This window comes from Parus major, chromosome 1A, assembly GCF_001522545.3.
Source record: "Parus major isolate Abel chromosome 1A, Parus_major1.1, whole genome shotgun sequence".
In the NCBI taxonomy this organism is placed as follows: Eukaryota; Metazoa; Chordata; class Aves; order Passeriformes; family Paridae; genus Parus; species Parus major.
This window is the reverse complement of record NC_031773.1, coordinates 5,261,022-5,282,947: the sequence shown is the minus strand read 5'-3', so window position 1 is coordinate 5,282,947 and position 21,926 is coordinate 5,261,022. Positions and strand designations below refer to the sequence as shown.

The following is a 21,926-nucleotide window of genomic DNA, read 5'->3' as shown; positions in this document are numbered from 1 at the left end:
GAGATACTCCATTAAATGTCTCCAAATGAAACTTGTTTTTTTTTTCTCCAGTATTATCATTTTACCCTGAACTTCTTGATAGGGAGTGATATGATGAGCAACCAGTTACCTCCTCTTGAATTCTATTGCTTGATAATTTGTATGTAGTCTTGCTGGAAAATAGTCTGTGGCTCTGGAGCATTCTGTGTGCATTCCTTAGTATTTTCTCCCGTGTGCCTGTTGAACCACTTGTCCAAGAGCAATAACTCTTGCACAGTTCTCCCTGCTGATTTGGGTGGGTACACAAGCAAATTCTCTCCAGATAAGAGCTGCAAGGACAGGTCTGAGCATTCTTGGCAGCAAAAGAAATTATGCTGAGATTTTGGATAATAGCAGTTAAAGAAAGAAAGAAGCATGGTTGATGTAATTTGGTAATACTCAAAGTAGCATTCAAAAACAAATAGGGATTTTTTTTATAATTTTAATTTCAAATTTTTAGTAGAAGAGTCATAGAATCAGTTGGAAGAGAGTTAAGATCATCAAGACCAGCAGTAAACCCAGCACCATCACTGTAACCCCATAACCTCATAACCACACCACCCAGTGCCAGATCCAGAAGCCTCTTGAACACCTCCAGGGATGGCAACTCCACCACCACTTTGGGCAACCTGTTCCAATGCCTGACCACCCTAAAAGTGAAATTTTTTTTTGATATCTGATCTAATGTCCTCTGCCTCAGTTTAAGGCCACTACACCTGCACATCAGAGTTCAAGGAACTACCTCCAAGGCTACTAGAAGAGTTGCAGAGTTCATCTTCACAGTGACACAGAGTCATGATTCTTAATTTTCTAGGCACAGTAAATATTGCCAAACATGTTAAGTGATGTGATGAAATGGCAATGAAACATTTATTCTTAATAGTTCAATTATAAATGTCAGTCTACTGCATTTTATTTATGCTGGTCATTCAGCAGGGATTTGCTGTCATTTTCCTCTTCTCAGCTTTGTGAGACAGGTTCAGACCCTCTTGTCGGGAGAGTAGCTAAACTCTTCCCTCTCATGGGAAGAAGTGTGCCAAGTTCAGCCTCTTTCAGCTGTCAAAGTCAAATCTTTATTTAAAAAGAGTTCAGATCTCTCTTGTTAGAGAAAAGTTGTGTTTCTCTTACCTTTCTCCTAAATATACAAATATGCCTCATTTTGACTGTCTAGAATTTTTCATGAGGCATCATGAAGATTTACCATGGGAACTCCACTGAATTCTCTTCTCTCCATAAGAATCTTGTATTATCTGCCATGGATTTTGCCTTCTAATATGTGATACACTTGCCTTGACTGATTTTGCTGTAGAATATTTATAGCTAATCATATTGAGGAACTTCTCTTAAAAAAAAAACCCAACCAAAAATTTCAGCTGTATTCAACATTCTTTTGCCCTAATGTACCTTGAGGATATTATTTAAGGAGAGAAGCAGTAGTTTTCTTGGGCTAGTTACTGAGATTCAAAATGCTATTTTTAAGGTCCATCTTGTTAGCATAAGAAAAATTTATTTATTTTTTTTATCTTTGCACGCTTCCACAGGGGACTGCTTTTAGAATAATATTTAAATTGCATTTCTGTATGAAAAAACCTGTTTTGAAAACACAGCAAACATATTATTTATCAGATATAAAATTCCTGATAAGTTGAAATGAATCCATGTTTACTATGCAGTTTTGAAATGGAGAGGTTGGTTCAGAGATGAGGGTAAATAGATAATTTTATTTAAACATAAACAGTGAAAGAGTACATTGGATCTACTGTAAAATTTGCTTAGCCCTGTCCATTCTGACTGAGTTTACAGCTCTGCTTCCATGATGGGCAGTGAACAGTGTTCTGTGAATTTGTCTGCACTCTTGGTGGTGGCTGTGCTGCGAATCATCTCTTTGCATTAGTGCATTTGAACTTGTGTCCAAAATCATGAGCTGTCTGTGGCAATTTGCAGTATTTGCTTACCTGAAGTGAGGTCTTATTTTGCAAGAACATGTGGTGAGAAGTGTTGCCCTAGAAGGTGTTTTGGTTACCACAAGGAACTCTTCAGTGCCCTTGTTGTTTACTTTTTCTCACACTTGCTACTTTAACAAATATTCTTTGTCAGCCTGATGGGGAAAAGTGGTTGTTTATTCAAAGCTGTTTCATGAAAATTGTCTAAACCAGATGTAGCAGAGGGAGAGGAACCAGACCTTCTTCCTGGCATATATTTGTACATCACCTGTGTATTTAGTAGTAGGACTTCACCAGGAGGAGGAGGAAGTGCCTAGAAGTTACGTGTCTAGAAGTTATCAATGAATTTTTCTGTGACTTGGAATATGCATTTAATTTCTTTGGCAACAGTATTTAAGATATTCTTCTCTTTAATTTTTTTGTCTTCCCTTTTCCCTTGTGTTATTGGGGTGACCTGATGTGTGGTTCTCTTACCTTCCTTTCATGCGTATTCTTCCTGTGGAAGGAAGAAATGTTCTGTCATTAGGTGCTGTAATTCAGAATGGTATGGAATTTTTTTCTTCCTAAATCTGCATCACAGTGTTACCCCTTTCTTTGGCTTAGCTTTATTCTAAGCTTATTCTTAGAGCTAGAGTTGAAATTTGAATTTTAAATCCGTTCTTTCAGCTGAGTTGGTCCAGGGTGTCACTTCAGCAATCCCCTGCAGATAGGAAATGAGGTGAATGCCATCCTGCAGATTTGATGGAAAACACAAAAATAAGCTGCAGGATAATTCTGCCAACTAAGGACAAATCACATGTTTTTTTTTGTTAACAGCTGCTGCTACTTGATCTGAGTAAAAGATCACCAGTGTGTACTAGGAATTCATAAAGTACTTCCTTGTATGAAAAGAGCTATTAGGTAGCAGAACTGAAAAAAAGATTGACTATGTTAATATGATTTAATTTATACAACATTCATCAAGCGATATGCAATGGGTTTGAGTTAGTGCATAACTCTAAAATATAAGTATGTGGCATAATTATTATTACCTCATATATTTCCTACTAAATTTAGCATTTATAGAAGATTAAAGTAACTGGATGTGGGGAATGGCCAGAGTGTGTTTCACTGGCACAGGCTGTGAAGGATGCTAAAAGGGGGACAGTTTTTAGAAGTGCAAAGATGCTGCTACTCCTGACCCAATGAAGGACCCACCAGAAGGGGATTTGAGACCACTGAAGTTTTTCCTCAAAGAAGCAAGTGTGGGTACATAATGTTTTGAGCTTCAACAGTGAACAAGTATATATTGCTGGAACAATACCATCTTAGTTAATTTATGTTGAAATATGCTTTGCACAGCGCATGAATTTTAATGCAGATGAAGCTGCCAATGTGCAAACCATGGATCACTGTTAATTTATGATGTAAGTGATCTGCACAGGAAGTAACCTTCGAGCAGTGCTTCAGTACAAGGAGGTATGTGTTTAAAGAGAAAATCCTAGGTGTTTTAGACATTTACCAAATGTAAATTAGAAGAAAGGCATTCTCTTTCATTTCCCTTTTAGGCTCCTGGGAATTTTAAGGTAGCTTAGACTAATTTTTAGCTTTCTATAAAAACGTGATTCTGAGAAGACATTTTTAACCTCAGTGTTCATTTATATAAAATTAAAATGCCAAAAAATTGCTAGAAATACTGATGTGCTCAATTAAGCAGATTATAGATTTTCTGAAAGGTTTTCTGATTCCATGCTGGGGAAACTTTCAAGTTTGCATACAGAACACATCTTCTCACTAAAAACACAGGAAAGCACATATTTTTAGGATTTTGCAGTGAAAACACAGTTCTATGTTTTTTCCTATTTATTTCTTGATAATTTTTCATATTGGCAATCAAAACTTAACAAAATCATCTTCTTTCAAGCAGCAAAATACTTTACAAAAAAGTCACCATTTTGAGATTTAGTTGAACTTGATAAAACTTTTATCTCATCTCTCACAGTACACATTGCTTGAGACTTTCTGGACAGGAGCTACATGTTCACTGTGCTGTGCAAATTAGCAGCAATATCCATAGAATCCATAAATAATAATTGCAAATAAAACCTAGTCGCAAAATCACATGTGGTCCAACCTTTTGCCAGCATTAAATTCTTTCTTACAGCATGTTTCCTGATAATTATATTGTGGAATGTCACACTGGCTTATCCCATATGTTAATTAATTGCTTTGGCTTGCTTATGAATTTTAAGAAAACTTCTGAAAGCTGTTTTTTAATCTGCTGTAGTCACTACCCCCATACTGTGCAGAGGTTGTTTGGTGAAAATTCCAAGTGGATGATTACAGTAGCAGAGCTCCAATTATTTTGAGAGACAGACTCAATCAAAATTGTGAGTTTGTAAGTAAATTGTGAGATAGAAAGAAGGAAGTGAGCCATAGAATTTTATCTGTGAAAAAGAACAGCTTTCTTACCTTCTCCTTAGTATTTTCAGAAATACTTTCCATATATTATTGATTTTGAAAATAATACTTTTGCTTTATTTTCTTTTGAAAAGCTGGAAGATTAAAGCAGTATTCATAGTCAGGATTCCTCTGAAAATTACCTTGAAGGTGTGATTCTCTTGCAAAGCACTGTACATATCCATAATACCCCATATTGCCCTGACAGCTTTATGTGCTATGTATGAGACACTGAGGGGGAGGCAGACATAATAGAACACCTCGTTAGTGTGTTTATTGCTGTAGAATTGGTTTCCCTGTGTGAATATACTAATTTTTTTGTGTCTAGTGAAAACAGACTTCTACAACTCACTCTTGACAAATCACACAAAACTGTACCTATCTGGGAAGATCTACTTTTTCCTAATATATCTGGATACTGCAATGGTGCAAGTTGTTACTTCAACAATCTGAGTTTCATATTGTACAGGAAGACAGCTCCATTTGTACTAAAGCTCTGTGTTCAGACATCTGTCAAGTGAATTCTTGCCTTTGCATACCTGTGCATGATCACTCTTAAAAATTTATTTCACATCACTTGGTTTTGAGTTTTATACCTTACTAATGTTTTTGTGGATGTTTCCTCACAGATTTCTTGATCATGAAGGTTTCAAAATGATAGAAAGGACTATTTTAAAAAAATTTTAAAAATACTTCCTTCAAAATAAGTCTCCTGGGTAGCAACAAATATGTTTTCCTCATGTATTTAAAGACTTAAAAGTGCATCACAAATAACAAGCTGAATGCACAGCATATGTTTCTTCATGATTAACTCAATGAGACCCTGAAGATCAGTGTTCTGCCAGAAACCTCTCCCACATTATGTTTAAAATGTGATGCCAGTTATTATTTTGGAATACTTTTCATTTCAAATGAAACTCTGTGCAGTGGTACAAGTGCACAAGGTGACACTATTGCACTTAGAGGAGAGCATGAAAAAATAATTGAGTAATAGTTTGAAAAAAAGTCTTTTGCATAGGTACTACTTTGCAGGCTTTATGAAGATTAAACTTTTTTAATGTCTGTGTTATGCTGGGTTCGGTAATATAGAAATATTGAATGTAATTGACTTTTCAATTAGATGACCTGTGTGTATCACAATTATTCTCACAAAATGTTTCATGATAACAAGCCCTAAAGTTCTTCACAGTGCCCTGACCAGTTCTCAAGTAGAAATTGAGAAATACAGCATACCAAAAGATTTTGACCATTACCATTCTATGGGTAATTAAGCTTTGTAGTATTTTTGGTCTTACTATGTTACTTGCCACTTCTCCCCCTCCCCCCCAAATGAAAATTTTATCAGGCCTCTTGTGGCTTTTATCCAGCTTGTGGCTGTGAAGTAATGAATTGATCCTCTGGAATTTGGAGTTTTGGGGTGACTGATGTACCAAGGTTGATTATGGCACTAAGTATCTTCCATTCTTACTGAAGCTGCAAAGGGCAGAGGAGGCTTTACATTTCTTCAACTTAAGCCAACCCAGAAACAGAAAAATGCTGTGATTTGAGTCAGCAGGGAGCATACTTGGGATTTAAATACAAATGTAGGAAAAGAATAAATCTGTTGAGTGTCTAATACAAGAAAGTCTGTCCTTGTGTTTGTATTGAACAAATACATCAAAGTGCTATTTAAAGATTACTGATTTAAACAGCAGCAGTGTGTCAGGGACTGTAAGCTTGTTAAGTCTTGGGCTTTTCAATTTATTTGAACTACCACTGTTACTCAAGGAGGCTAATTACAACACATGCTTTAATGGTCAAAACCATAGATCTGCATATTTAATGTTCTGAAGTGACTGTTCATACATTTGACATAATTTTTTAAAAAGTTTTCTTGAAACATTCATGAAAACCTGTGTTAGCCAGTATGGTGGATTTAAAGATCTGTCATCCATTTATCCCTTACAATGTAATAAAAAGGTCACTTTAAATCAAGTACAATAAATGAAATCTTTGAACTTGGAGATCTTCTCACCAGAAGGTAGAAGTAGTCCAGGCTGAAAGATGGGAAAATGGCTTTGGGCTGGTACTGCAGATGGTCCTCTGAGGACCATTGGTAGAGATCCTAAGTTCCAGTCAAACCTTGGAATCCAGTATTTTCTTTCTTCCAGTGAGACATCTTTGAGGAACCTTGTGGTAGGATGACCATCAGGCACCTTACTGTAGTTGGGATTTGCAGTGGTTTGCAGCTCCCAGACCTGGAGACAAGATCTTCAGCTCTTTCTCTAAGTGCTGTAACTCTAGAGCTGCTTGGCAGTGACTGGCAGAACCCTGAGCTGCTGTTGGGGTCCCACGTGGCTGCAGCTGGGAGCTCTTGTCTTCATGGCAAGGCACAGACCAGGCACAGTGCTGGTTAATTCCTGGCTCATTCAACAGCTGAGTTCACTTGTCCAGGTTTTACTTTAGTGGGGATAGCAGAGTTTTGCTAAGTGAGACCTTATTTTCCTGACTTCAGTTAAAAGCATCCCTCTGACTCCTCTTTTGGATCTCCAGGATTGTGTAGTTCTGAGATAATTATGTTAATCAGTTCTGTTCTCTCTATATCCCCTAAATGAGTATTACTTGAGCTATTAAAGGAAAACAGTCATCTTAGGGCAGAATATAGCTATATTATGTTAATAGTGTTTACTATTTTCCATTATTATTTGGTGAAGTATGCAGATAAAAACCATGGAGAAATGCAAGTTTAAATAGCCTGGGAATGGCTGGAGAAGATAAATTTTTAAAAGAAATAATTAAGGTGTAACAATATTAGATTGGCTTGGCTGGGGAAGGAAGGGAGAGATGCATCCTTATACAGAAAAAATTGAAGGTACAATAAAATAACAGATTCATAGACATTAATTGATTTTGTGTCTGATTCTAACTAATATCTCTAAGGTTCTTCTGCACAGAAAATGCACTAAATGGAAATACATTTATTTAAAATACCTTTAGGGGCTTGAGAGAATTTGTGTGCCTGCACTGCCTTTTCTTCAGTTCTTGCAGGGGTAGGTTTTAGTATTTACATATGTGAGTACAAGGGCATAGTTGATGCCATCTTGTTAATGGAGAGGGAGATCTCCAGGAACTCCTGCATGTCCAGTGAGTTAGTGAGCAGCCCCAGGCAATTAATTTAGTTTCTGTTTGTTTGCCAGGTGCTCAGCAGCATCTTGGGGAATAAAAACACGGGGCTGCCTTCATGTGCTGCTGTGGAATGTCAGTGTAGCTCTGTGGTATTAGTACAGAGCTGTGCAACTCAAAAAAATAATGAGCAATGTGGACAAAAATCTGATTTTGGATTAATTTAGTGTCTGCTTCCCAGGACATGAGGGCCACCTTTTTCTACTCAGGAGGTCTAACCATGCTTTTTCTTTGTACATTGATGATGCAAAATTAGCAGAGAGTAATTCCTTAATAAATTACTTAAACTCATTCTCCCTTTGTGGAAAATAAGATTTGATTAATCTTTCATGTGATCAGTTTCCACGCCAGCGTGAAGATAAGCTGTCAGCTGGTACCAGTTCAGTGGAGGAGCTGCTGTGGCCACTGTGAGTCCACAGGGATGCAGAGCTGTCAGATCCTTGCCTTGCACACTGCAGGCAGCACTGGAGGAAAAAGAGTTTGTTGTGTGCACAGCCAGCTGCTGGTGTGACCTCGTAGGGCTGCGAAGAATGAGGCTGCTGTGGAGGGTCGGCAGGGCCCGCAACTGTCACTGAAGAATTGGAAATTTTAAGTGATGTCGGAAGGCCTAGCGGTCTTTGTGCATCAAACCAAACAACCACTCTAAGCAGATTGTATGAAATGGAATTTTTTATTCCCCTTTGCTTTTTATTTCCCCTTCAAGTAAACTGAATCTCTAGGTGATATTTGCTTTCAGCTGATTTAGTTATATAAGAGTGTGCGCAATACTATAATTTTGGTAACATTTTCAAATAGCACTGACTAGAGATTGTTTCTACTGCATTAGATGTTGATCAGGAGTTTTTTTTTTAATTATGTTGTCATTCAGCAGGAAAAATTTCAGATATTTAAGTGCTTCTAAATGAATGAACTATGCTTTTTACAATGCTGCTCAAAATCAACAGTCTTGGTTTTGAAATTAGTCTCTTGAGTTGTGGACTGCAAACTTTGACTTGTATGTGGTCTCTGAAGGTGTTGATGGGAACAAGTTTTTGCATTAGATGAAGTGTATTTCTTTATTCTGTATTTCTTTATTCAAATATAACTTCTAAATCTGAAACAGCATCTTATAAATGAAATGAGATTTGAATACAATTCAAGTATTTTGTATCAGTGTTCCAACACTGACTGGAGCTTTAACTTCTGTAACCTTCCCTTTGCACAGAGTGGATAACAGGTCTAAAATACTGGGGTTTAATAGCTTCTCTGTAGAAAGCTATAATGATGTGAGTATGAGGTTTTTTCCCATAATATCAAGACTCAGTAGGAATTTTTAAAAGCATCTCATATGTTTCCTGTGTTTCAGTCCCTTTTAAACATGGTTTTGTTGGGTGGTGTGTTATTTATTTGACCTCTAGAGCAGAAGGGAGTTGCTTTTTACAATTGAGCTGCTGTGTTTTCAGAAGCTGCAGGGGAAGGCAGGCTCACTTGGCATCAAAGTGGTTCAGTTACTTTTGAGAGGAAAGGCACAAATTTCTTTGCTAACAAAACCAGAAGTCAAAGGCCTCAGAATGAAATGAAAGTAATGGAAAGTCTGAAGATCTATCAGGTCAAAAGTTTCTTTTCAAGCTTTCAATACCTAAACTGCCTGTTTAGTCTTAGGGTAAGAAGTGAAAAGACTTTAATTTTTAGTATTAATTTGGTACCTAGTAACAAAACTAATTTTTTCCCTGCTACTTCCTGCTTGTTACTTAGAGTGAGATTTTTGAGGACATGTGAGTTAACTCTTGTAAGTCAAGCAAAGTCTCAGTGCCTTTCCTTGAGCACAATAGTAAAGGAGGAAGCTTTTTTCTTATTGGGAACTCTGCTAACATCAGCTAACCATACAATAGTATGGTCAAAGAAAACAAAACAAAAATCATTTGAGTTTCAGTTCAGTAGTACAGCACAGAGTGCTTTTACAGAAGAAAAAAAAAGTTTTCTTAAGCTGTGCAATGTTTTTCTTAAATTAGGTAGCTATTTTGATTTAAAATCCTAATTCTGTACTTAAAATATTAGTTTTTCTTTACAATTCAGAATTCTTGTTTACTTGTTACTACAAATTGCTGCTGTAAGCACTGACTTGCAAGAACCTTATACAGAAATGATTTTATACCAAGATCAACCAAGACTAATATAAACTCTGTCTTTGTTTTCAGTCCAGAGGAGCTTCCTGTCCATGATGTGGTGATAGAAAAGGTAAGTCCACTGTCCTCCAGGTTTTTTTACTAGTAAGTAAACATTTACAGATTTATAGCTTTTAAAAACAGAAATCATTGTGAAATGAGTTGATAAAGCATTTTAGTGATTTGCATTTCCAAAGAAGCACGTTCCAAGTCTCCTAAGAACTGTTGTCCTTGAGGCCACAGATGCCTCTGGTTCTTGTATTTGCTCCTGTCAGTGACGGTGACTATTCCTCTCCCATTTTGTGGCCTGGTGAAGGAAATGGAGCTCACACCCAGCTCTGTCCTGAAAGAGTGAAAGCTGTGGTCCTGTGCCAGGAGCTGCCATCAGCTGTGTGGGGGGTGGATGATGGGGGTGAGGTGGTGGCAGTGACACCGATGTGTGCTCTGCTGTCCTGAGGAGCGTGGGGTGCTTTGGGAAATGGTGACAAATACCTTGCTGCCGCTACAGTGCAGTGACCTCCCTTGTAATGCTGAGTTGCTGAGCTGGGTGTATTCCGGACATGCAGGTCCTGTTGGCAGCTGCTGCGGGTGCTAGTCCAAAAATCCTTCTGCTGCTGGAGGGTTCTGAAGAAGTAGTTTGACAGCTGATGTGTTGGGAATGTGGAAGAATAATGGGGAACTGAATTTCAGCTTGTCTGGGCCTAGTTACTGTTGATATTTCCCCTTGGTCAGTCCAATCTATTGTTACCTCCAACACCAAATCAAATAGTCAAGTATTTAAAGCTGTAAGTTTAAGTTGGCCCTCTTGCCTGCAAATTCTACTAATTCTAAATCAGTAGAATACATGGAAAAAGGATGGAATGACTTAATTCAAGGCAGCTCAGCTCCTTGTTAAGAGCAGCAGTCCTTCTGAAAATTATTTTGTGCTTCAATTATATACTGAAGCTAGTAAGAGATGCTTACTGTAGAAGAGTAGAACTTGTAAGTCTCTTTTGTTTTGCCTTGGTTCATGTGTGGTTTTGCATACACAGCATGAAATAGTTGTGTTTTCCTGCCATGTTTCATTACATTTAATAACACAGTGAGTGTATGTGTAATTTCATTTCCATCAGAAGGACACAGCAGGGGGTTGGGTCGCTGAGCAGAAATATCAGACAGCTTGCAGCTACTGTGGTAGATGTGTTTTGAAGCTCTGATGCTCTGTGGCTTTGTAGTTAGCCTTAAATTATTTGGGAGAAATAGTGTCTTGGTTCTCTGTCCTAAATTGTGTTCATGCTGTCTCAAAAGTGTCAGCATAGAAACTGTATTTATGAAGTCAGTGTTAAATTGCAGGTCCAGTGTGTTTTTATAATTATCCAGTGATGCTCCTGCATTAGACTCCTGGTTACACTCCTGATAATATCCTGACCTCTGCTGGTCTGAGCTTTATCTGGCTTCTGTCAGCAGGGTTTGAATCTTTGCAATTTTCAAGATACCATTCGTAAGGATTACTGTGTTATGTTAATGCAGGCTAAGATTAAAAGCTTTCTGCACAATGTCTTTTGAAGTCACTCAGCAGAACTCTTTATGCTTTCCTTTTGCCTTGTGAATTTAAAAAAATATTCCTGACTCAAGTTTTCATTTCATTTGCAACTTATGTAAAACATTGATATTCTTGTGAATTTGTAATCTGTTCTTCAGATACAAAAAAAATCCTTAGACTGGTATTTCTGTGTGTGTATGTATTTTTGGTCATGATACCTTTACTGTTATTACCTTAACGGTAATAATTCCTCATTTTGGTGCTTCATTACTTTGCTGCACATTTGATATCTTAAATGCATCAAATCATTGTCCTACGTTATGAGCTACTTAAACTTCACAAGAATCATCCAGCTCATCTCAGATAAAACAAGGGGAGGAAAGATTTTCTGGAGGAGGAAAGGAGACAGAACTGACCTCAGGAAATCTGGAGTCTGTGTCTGACTCTGATTTTGAAGTTCTATGAAATGTTTTATAAGTAATTTTCAGTTAGGTTTTATTATTGGTTTACTTGGTTATAAATTCTCTGGGGAGCAATTCAGCAAGTTCTGGTTTTGTGTGAGGCTTCTGCTGAAGCATTGCTTTAAGTCCCTGGCACACATGCTCACAGGGAACGTGGAGTGCTGCACATGAGAGGGGTGCTTGCCAACTTCATGATCTTTGTGCTTTCACTAGTGCATTGTTTACTGACATGAGAGTAGAAAACCAGCTCTGCTTCATTTAGGCATTCTGTTACTCTCAATGGCAAAAATGCTTCAAAGTGTAAAATGTACTCAGAAGACAGATAAATGGATTTTTTTTTTCTTTTTTTTGGTGACAACTACATGAAACTTGTCTGAAAGAGCAGAAGCAGCAACCCTCTGCTCTGCAATGAGCTGCCTCAGATCTGTCTGTGTTTTCAGTGTTGTACCTGTTAGACATGAAAGTGAGCACAATAATAGCTAAAAGTTTTCAACAACTGAACACAAAAATAATTGCTATTTTGACTACAGTAGCATCACTTGAGAACGGGTGAATTGACACAAAGACATAAAAGCTTGAACAAATATACAATTGAAGTGAGCTTCTGGCTCAAAAGACCAGAAATCTTGAAAGCAGATCAAACATACAAACAAAAAGACTGTGGAAGCAGATAAGGTTTTATTTTTTTACCAATTACATGAACAACCTGTTGAGGGCAGAGACCTTTCCTGACTTCCTGTTATTCCTGCAGCCTAAACTATACCTAAAGAACAGCTGCTTTAAGAGATGTTGAAAATGCTGATTCCTTAAAGGGCTTACAAGTCTGAAGGAGAATCAGAAACAGTTGTGAAATCTTGGAAGCAACAGCTGTTCTAGCCTTCCCCTCTAACATAAGCCTTAAGAAATGCCTTTTAAAAAAAAAAAAAAGGCAAGTATTTGATATATTGCCCAATACAGCCAGAACCTGAACAGGAATGTGGGCAGTTAATTGTAACATTAGTAGTTAGATTAGGTTGAAAGAATAGAGGCACTTCTTTTCCTCATAACATTTTTATACTTGTGCCATGCTTACAGAATTTGAATTCAACAAAAATAACTTGAAAACCCAAACCAACTTATTTCCAGGACATTTTGTGGACCTATCATAGTTGGGGTGGACCTAAACTTCATTGAGTTATGCTTCTGCTAATGCAAGGCTTTGGGCTCCTGGATTAAAGAAGTTGAGGAAGTTAAAGAAGCCCATTTTATTGCATTGGTAGCCAAGAAGGAATGCACAAGTTCTGATGGGTAAAAGCTAGAAGTAAAATTGGGATTCTATTGGGACAATAAGTAATAATTTTCTTTTATATCTCCCCAAAATTTTTGGATGCAGTTGACTTTATAAATACTTAATGAAAGTATTAATAACATCTCAGGATCCTGCAGAGCTTTAAAATTAAACTTTTATATTGTTACCACATTGAATGACTGCCATATGAATATCCTCCCTGTCTTTATTAATTCCTGGATTTGAAGTTGGAGATAGAAGGGCTGTCCTTCACAATAAGACTAAATACTTATTTATATTCAGCTCTGAAGAGAAAGCAGTAGCCGCACACAGACATATTTCTGTTTTAACCCTTCCAGTCTGGATCTTCTGCTCCAAAGCTTTATTACAGAGTTGAAATAGTCTCATTAAAAATACGTAAAAACACACAACTAACTATTAACTTTGTAATATAATCAGAGACACTTTGTAAAATGTAAAACTGAGCTGTAAAAATAAGTGCTAAGTCTTATGATTGGAGCTAACAAAATACAGATTTTTTTGGTCGTGTAGTGCCACAGTGTCTTGAAATTCCATGGACTGATGGCTGATTCCAGGTACTGGTTTGGTTCCCAAATTCAAGAAGCTGATGGCAGCTCTATCAATATTTTCATAGATAGAAGGGCAGGCTCTTAAGGTAGTAGGGCTGTACTTGCTAGACTACTTAATAAAACTATTATGAGAAGATGGGGTTCATTTGTTTTGGTTTGGATTCTCATTCTGTCACCTTGCCACTGAAATCTTCTTGTCAGTAATAAAATTTAAGCTGATACATCTTCAGAAGAAATCCTTGAAGTTACAGGGTAATTCAGGTGAAAGTGTGCCCTGCCAAGGAGGACAATTATGGCAAGGATGTCTAACTTTTAAAGTCTAAAAATTAAAGCTTATTCTGTTTCTGCGCTGTTACTCTTTCATGCATTTGTTTCTGTTCCTGTTTTACTTTGTGCCTTTAAAGAAGGGATGGTTTGTGTGATCAGTTAAAAAGAGTAGCTAATTATGTTTAGGGCAAGTCTGTAGAAAGGAGATCATTTCAGAGACAACTAACTTTTAAGTGGCTTGCAGCAGAAATCATTTGCCGGAAAACTGAGTATTAAAAACAAATGGCAGGGGTTTTTTGTTTTTTTGGTTTTTTTTTTAATTTTCAAAATATGTAAAAACAAAACTTCTAGAAATCTTTTACTCAACCTCCTCTGACAAAATACAATTTTTCCATAGTGCTGAAAGTAAGAGTTTCTGTTTGGTTTTTGGTTGGGTGTTTTTTTTGGATATTTTAAATTAACTGATGTTACTCTTTGTCATTCTCAGATGACTGAATAAAAAAGTTCATAATGCTCTGTTGAACTTTTCCTTGTTATTTTTAGAAAAACATAAATAACTTTAAATGCATTAGTTTTGGAGATACTAAAAATTTCTAATTCCTTTTCAGCAAAAGCACCTTGAAATTGAAAGAACTACAAAATGGATTAAGATGCTGAAAAGCTGGGAAAAATACAAGAATAGTGAAAAGGTAAAATTCAGAATGCTTTTATCATTGGCTGTCGCTTCTGAAGGAATGTATACCCTGAAATTAGATATCAAAGCCTGTCTTTGATATCTGAAAAAAAAGAAAAAAAAGCAATCACACACTGAAAGAATAAGTTTTTTTCTTACATGCAGTAATACTTAATGACTAAATAGTAATTACTTAACAGAGTTTGTGATCAAATGCAAGGAATTGTGTTCAGTGTGTTCATGTGTGCAGAACAATCTGTGGACAGAGTGGGTTATGTCAGGTGTGCCATTCAGTGCTAAATACTTTTACTTTCTTTAAAAGCTTGGTGGGGACTTCCATGTAAAGAGTTCATTTGCTGAAATTGTGGTCTTGGTCATATTAAAATTATGGAAGTGTTTCAGCTGGAAAAAAACTTGCTGGAGAAGGCTGTTTTCCCAATACTGGGTTCTGGTGGGGGCAGGGGGGGCAGTTCTGGTCTTTTGGCTTGTTGGGTGGATAGTGCACATAATGCCAAATTCAGATTCCTTCTTCTCTTGAACAGAGCTTAAGACTTAGATTTTCTGTTGGAGGTTCTGTTGGTATTTTTTGATGCTGCTGATCCACCTGTACTGTACAGAGGACCAAGGACAGCTGTTATGCATCCCAGGTTCCTGCCCTGATGACTGGTCTGGGATGGCCTTACTCCCTTGCTGGCCTTCTGCTTAAGTAAATTATCTATGCAAAGTTGAGACCTTAGAAGAGAGAGATTTAGACCAGAATACTTGTTAGCTTGATGAGCAGAGAGCTGAGATGCTACAAGTGAAGTAGAGGGAGAAAGATACTTGGCATGTCCTCTGTTCATCCTGTCTGCTCACTACCTCTGTTTTTGAGACTTTTTTTGTTAAAAACCATCGCAAGTGGTTGATCTCTTTCAGGGTATAGCTCAAAATCTAGAAAGTCCATTTCCTTAAAATATGATGTGAATGCATGAAAAATAATTATTTGTTCCCTTAGTTTTTCTTATAATCGTACTTTCTGTCCTGCCATTTTCTCTGGGAGGAGAAACCAGGGGTCTTAACACTGGTGACTTTGTTTTGTAAATGGGGCAGTAAGGACATTTTAAAACAAATATATTCCCAAGTCAGAAGGACAATAAAAAAACCTCTCTAACAGCTACTTTGTTTGCAAAGAGAACGTTAATTGTGACATTTAAGATAGCACAATAACCATGTGTCATCTAAGCAGCAGTGGTTGTGCTCTTCAGTCATTGGTGACATCAGTTCACGAGACACTGACTTAAATAATCCTCTCTTTACCAGGCATGCAGAAGGTCTAGCAGATCAGCTGAGCAGAAAGAGTTTCAGTTCATGTAACAAATTATAGGCTGAACTATAAATAGTGGCCAGAATAATTCAATATGTTCATAAAGGGATGAACTTGGCTTGAGGCTAGGAAAAATTTTCACTTATTGTTGAACTCCAGTGAAGCACATGAGGTTTAAAAAACAAGGGTGTTTTCCTTATTCTTTCTCACATCTTATGTGGTAAGTGAACCAGAAGTTACAGGATAAAGAATCAGCCGCTGCCTCCTCCTGAGCATCCAGTGGAAAGCCAGACATTATTTGTCACTACTCCTTATGGAAAGACTGGCCATATTCTCAGAGCTGTGCAAAACTCACAGTTGAAGACAGTTTTTATCTGAAAGTGTATTGGACGAATGCACCAGCTTTCCAAGCTCACATTCTTGAAATGTGGAAGGAGTAGTTACAGGAACAGTTCCTCACTCTTGTTTCCTGTCTTCACTTGACTGGATAAAGTGGTTAATTTTGCTAAAGAAAATGAACAGCCTGTGTGTTGAAATACTCACTTCACCTGACATTGCCATAGTTTCTGTGCAGTGAGGCTGCTCCTGAAATGAATATTCTTTAGAAACAGCACTGAAGGGAACATTGCAGTAACAACAACAGTATTAATGTTGTAGAATTATAGATTATAATTGTAGTGATGGCTTGGTTTTGGAAAATGGTGTATTTGAGTCATGCTTGTGCTCTCAAATAGGTAGAAAGGGAGACTTAGAGAAAGTGATGGTCCCAGGTATACAGCAAATATGTACAAAATACAGGACTTTGGACAGCCTGTTTTTGATGAGCCTTCATAATACACAGCTAAGAGAGCTTTGCCGTGCAGGAATTTGTTCATACTGTACACATACTGTAAACAAATCCATATATTTGATTCCATTATCCCAAACTGTCATATGCTTAATTGCAAACTACAGTTTTCATTCAGTACTCTTGCAGAGCTGCCTATGGGCTGCTTCTCAACTTTTTTTTTTCTGTCATAACTTCACAAAGAGAATAAATGAGAAAACATTAACACACTGGTGTGTGTGTGTGTGCATTTGAGATGCTTCAGTTTACATCTTCTGGTCTTGACTGCTGAAAAATATCTCAAGAGACAGATGAGGCCTCTGGGAACCTCACACTGTTCTTCCGTTAGAACTCTGGTGCTAAACCTTGTAAAAAAGGTGGGGTGTGGAATAGAGATTAGGAATACGTGACCATGAGGAATTGGAAAAGGTGGAAAAATTGCCATGTTGAGACCAGAAATGTGCCAGGCTCTACCCTATTTGGGTAATAGTTTAGGAGTAGTGAAATATGATGTAATAAAGTGAGCCTGTATACAGCTTTGTAACAGTGTAGAATCACAGAATCATAGAGTGGCCTGGGGTGGAAGGGACCTTATTGATCATTGAGTTCTCGCCCCCTGCCATGGGCAGGGACACGTTCCATTAGATCACCTTCCTCAGAGCCCCATCCAGCCTGGCTTTGGACACTTCCTGGGATGGGACAGCCACAACTTCTCTAGGAACCTGTGCCAAGGCCTCACCAGGGAGGATTTCTTCCTCACAGGGAAGGATTTCTTCCTTATGTGGGAAGTTTTTTGTTGCCTTTATATCCCTGGCCAGATTTGATCTCACCAGGGCTTTAGCTCTCTAACTTGATCCCTGGCTGCTCAGATGGTCCTTCTGTGTTCCTCCAAACTGCCTGTCCTTGCTTTCCCCCGAAGGCTTCTTTTTTCTGTTTGAGGTTGTCCAGGCACTCCTGTTCATTCATAAAGGGCTCCTGGTGCTTTTGTCTGACTTGCTCTTTGTGTATAAAACTCCTTGATTCCTCTGTGGTTATATAGGCATCTCTTTCAGTGGAGTTGTCATGTTTCTTACAGATAGCACTCTGAAGTGTGTAACTGCCCTTGTGTCTTTGCTTGATTGATATTCGTCAAAATACAGCTTTCATCTCCCCATCAGTCATTTCTTATGCAGGAAGTGTAACAGAGCAGCAAAGTTTGTGTTTCAGTGTGGTCCTTCTCTAGTTTGTGCTTTTATTTCCTATTTGTATTCCACTGCTTAGTAGTTCAGGGTACAATCAACCACCCACAGATAGTAAATCCTTCCTGGCTTAGTATGATCATAACTTTCAGGAAAGATTAAATAAAACTGTTATATGTTGTATTCCCATTTGAGTATTTCCACCAAAGTATTTCTGTCTTTCCCTGTCTGCATTCATCTATCTGTGATTGAAGTTGCCTAAATTGAAGGGGAAAGGAAGAAGAGAAACAATCAGGGTAGCTGCCATTTCCAGCTGTTCTGGCATTCACACACAGTATAATAATCAAGTCTCCAGTTTGTTTGGAGTCTGAACACAGAGCTTTAATGAAGAACCCTCTTTGCATTCCTGAGATTTTTGAATGTGATGGAGCAACCCTTCTATTTGCACTTTTTCTTCCTTTTATGCAACCTACAGAAGCTGTAGAACCTCTGAAGGCAGCAGCCTTTATAAATATATTTTCTTTTCATTATAAATATACTTTCTTGTGAGACTTCAGATTTTAATTCTTATACTTCTCATCACTGATTCTTTTTGAGGTGGCAGAGTCCCTTTGCTACTTGTGCAGCTCTTGCTGACAGCTGAGAAAGTTTTATTTTCAAGAAAACCAACTTTATATCTTGCAGGAGCAATGATGCCAGTTGCCAGTCTTCAGGCCAGTGCCGTGTGACAGCGGCCTTATTTCTTTTCCAGAAACCAGTTTGGTGTATGAGCTGGAGAGAGGGGCTGGGCAGGGAAGAGGAGGTTGTATATTTTCCAGGTGTTTTTGCACGTTGGACATCATGGCCTTCATTGAGATGACAGCTGAATTTTTTTTTGTCTTCTTGCTTTATAAGGATTTTAGTTCATTCTGTATATTCAGTGTATTTATAGATCCAATTTGTTTTTGCATGTGAAGCTCCTTTGAATTCCCAGGTGATAGGACCTCATTTACTATCAGTTTCTCCTACCTACTTCAGGATCAGCAATCTCACTAATAATTGCAAGAGTTTGACTGCTGTCTTTGGCTGAATATCATCTTAGATGTGCTGCAGAACTGTATTTTTATGTATTCTGTGTTTATAGTTATATATATCATGGATCACTTTATTTTTTCTATGTCCTGTGTTGATGGAAGCATCCCAGATCCCATAACCCCATTCTTTGAATGATGAATGTTTTCATAGATGTGTGTTTTTATCTCAACTCTGAGTTTATATATTTGTTTTTTGTTTTGAGCGATTATCTTAAGAAAGCTGTAAACTTCACAAATTATTTAAAATTAACTCAGTATTTCATCTTCCCAGAAGAAGAAGAAAAAAGTAACTTCCTGAATTTTCTACTTTATGTTTTAATTATTAATTTGGAGAGGGGAGAAAAGTAGATAAGAGTTCTGCAAGTATATAGATACAAGCAGCATTTCTCAGCGGAGTTTTATTCTGGTATTACATAAGGACATAGAAGACAGCAGAGGGCACTAGCATGGTGCTTATGGTGAAGACATTCAGCTAGTTAATAATCAGTGTGCTCATTTATATTTTCTTTAACTTCTTGGTGACTGAATGATTATCAGAAATTAATTTTGCAGTGAAGTGTGTGAGTTCCCCCCCCACTCCCCAAGATGCAACATAGCTGTGTCATTTTCACAAAACTGCAGCACTGCATAGGGTCATGGAAAGGTTGGGGTTGGAAGGGGCTTCTGGAGGTCACCTGGTCCAGTGCCCTGCTTGAGCAGGGCCACCTCCAGCTGCCCAGGACCATGTCCTGGTGCTTTTGATATTTCCAGGCTTGGAGACACCACAACCTGACTAGGTGACCTGTGCCAGTGCTCTGTCACCCTCACAGTGAAAATATGTTTCTTGCTGTTCAACGAAAATCTCCAGTGTTTCAGTTTGTGCCCATTGCCTCTGGTCGTGTGACTGGGCACCACTGATCAGAGCCTGGCTCTCTCCTTTTTGCACCTGCCCTTCAGGGTGGTGCAAAAGACAAATCGATATTTGATCAGAGATCCCTTTGAGCCTTCTTTGCACCTGGCTGAGCAGTCCTAGCCCTCTCAGCCTCTCCTCATGGCAGAGAGGGTCAGGTCTCTTTATCTCTGTAGCCCTTTGCAATGTGTCCGTGTGTGTTTTGTGTTGAGGAGCCCAGAACCGGAGTCACCAGTGCTGGGCAGAGGGAAAGGATCACCTCCCTTAACATGCTGGGAATACTTTTGTATTCCCATGTATTGATGCAGCCCAGGACACCATTGGTCATCCTTGCTTCAAGGGCACTGTGCTGGCTCCTGCTCAACTTGGTGTCCCCCAGGACCCCTGGATCCTTTTCTTCTGAGCTGTTTTCTGTATGGTGACTCCTAGAATGTTCTGGTGCCTGGGATTGTTCCTTCCCAGGTGCAGGACTTCGTACCTCTCCTTGCTGAACTCTGTGAGCTTCCTGTCAGCCCATTTCTTCAGCTTGTTGACATCAATGTGGATGGTAGCACAACCCTCTTGTTCTATCAGCCACTCCTCTCAGTTTTCCATTATATATGTGAAAATTTTCACACTTGTTTCAATGTTCTTTTTTGTGCAGTGGAGCCTATGCCGTGACTGACATTTCTCTCTTCTGTATCAGATAGTGGAAGTCTTTGGTCTTGTGTTCTGCTGAGTCTTTAGGCAGGATCTGGTAATGACTTGGTATGACTGAGAGTTTTTTCTCTGCCTGCCTCAATAAAAGAATAATGGAACAGCAGAGTCAGCTGAACACAGATCTAAAATGGTTTGCAGGAAGCAGTGAATGTTATTTGAGTTTATTCTGACAGGTAGTGCAGCAATCAGAACTTAGCTACTAAAATGTTTGTTTTCCTCTTGGTTTGTTTTTTTGGGTTTTTTTTTTTTTGTTTTTTTTTTTTGCATACCTGTAGTGGGCTCATGAAGCTGTTCACCTCTGTCCTTTCTGTTCTTTTTAAACTTATAGTTGCAACTCACTTTTCAAACTTTTCTGTGAAAAGCACTTCCACAGTTCTGTGTCTCAGTTTTTACTGCTACTTTAAGGGCTCTTCTAGCGTTTGGCTGTTTCAATCTAGGCAGTACAGAAGATGGGAAAATTGTAAATGCCATAGAGTTGTCTGAAACTGGAGATTATTCTCCTTCAGTTTTATTTTCCAAAGAACCCCTGAATAACAATTCCACACTTTGGATGGATGCTTTGAATTGTTTTAATTCTGTTTGGCTAAGAAGCTATTACTATAATGGCTTATTTCTGGCCTTTTATATCCACCTGACCTTCTCCCAAAATACTAATTTATACAACAGCAGTAGTCTTGAGAATTTATTCTTCAACCAGTTGTTTTCATTAATAACTTTTTGTTCTTGAAGACATTTGGAAATTAGTTAAAAAATTCTAATTAGCTGACAAAAATGTTTGTTGTGAAGGTATTCTGTTGGTGGACGTGTGTCTGAGGAATAAAACTATCTGTCACTGAGGACATAGATCAGTGCATTTTTTTTTTCCCCCATAGTTTTCTTCCAAATATCCAGAAAAAGGTACTGCAAATTTAGCTCATTCTCCTTTTCAGTAGACAGGCTAATCTCTTCCTAGGATGACTCTGCTGTAGTTGGGGGAGTTTGGTTTTCAAAAGATTGAGTTTTCTTCTGTCCCACCAACAGGTACCCTTTTGTCTGGGTTGACACACACTGAAATCTGTGTGACCTGAGCTCAGGGTAACCATCTGTAGAGAAGGCTGCTTTGGAGCTCTGTGTTGTTCTTCATCCTTACAGAAGAAACTGCACTGGCACAGCTGTGCTCACACTGCAAGTGTTGCTGCTGTAGTATTCTTAGTATTAATGCAGAAAAGTTTTATTTATGAAGCACAACATTTTTTTGTGGACAGCCTCTAGGATGGCTGTTGTATCTTAAACAAGTTTATGTTTTTCATTTGAAAAAGGAACAAGGGAAGAAACTCGTAACCTTAGTTGTGCAAGAGTTACAGATTCTGCAATCCAGACACAAATCCTTGCTGGCATTAAAGACACCTTTAAAGAGCCAATATATTCCAAATGGCAGGAGGTTTGGAAATATACTGCTTCAAGGGGTTCATTAATTTTCTAAAACTGGAGAT

The 21,926-nt window shown here is 38.1% G+C and overlaps 1 protein-coding gene across 6 annotated transcripts in view; it reads left to right on the top strand.

The window, feature by feature from the left end:
* The window catches only part of USP6NL (USP6 N-terminal like), a 119,735-nt gene that overhangs the window by 59,405 nt on the left and 38,404 nt on the right, over nt 1–21,926 (top strand). For all 6 annotated transcript variants that reach the window (XM_015628420.3, XM_033514306.1, XM_015628421.3 and 3 more), the window contains 2 exons: nt 9,740–9,779; nt 14,422–14,502. In XM_015628420.3, coding sequence (XP_015483906.1) covers nt 9,740–9,779; nt 14,422–14,502 — 121 coding nt within the window. The remainder of the gene's footprint in view (nt 1–9,739; nt 9,780–14,421; nt 14,503–21,926) is intronic.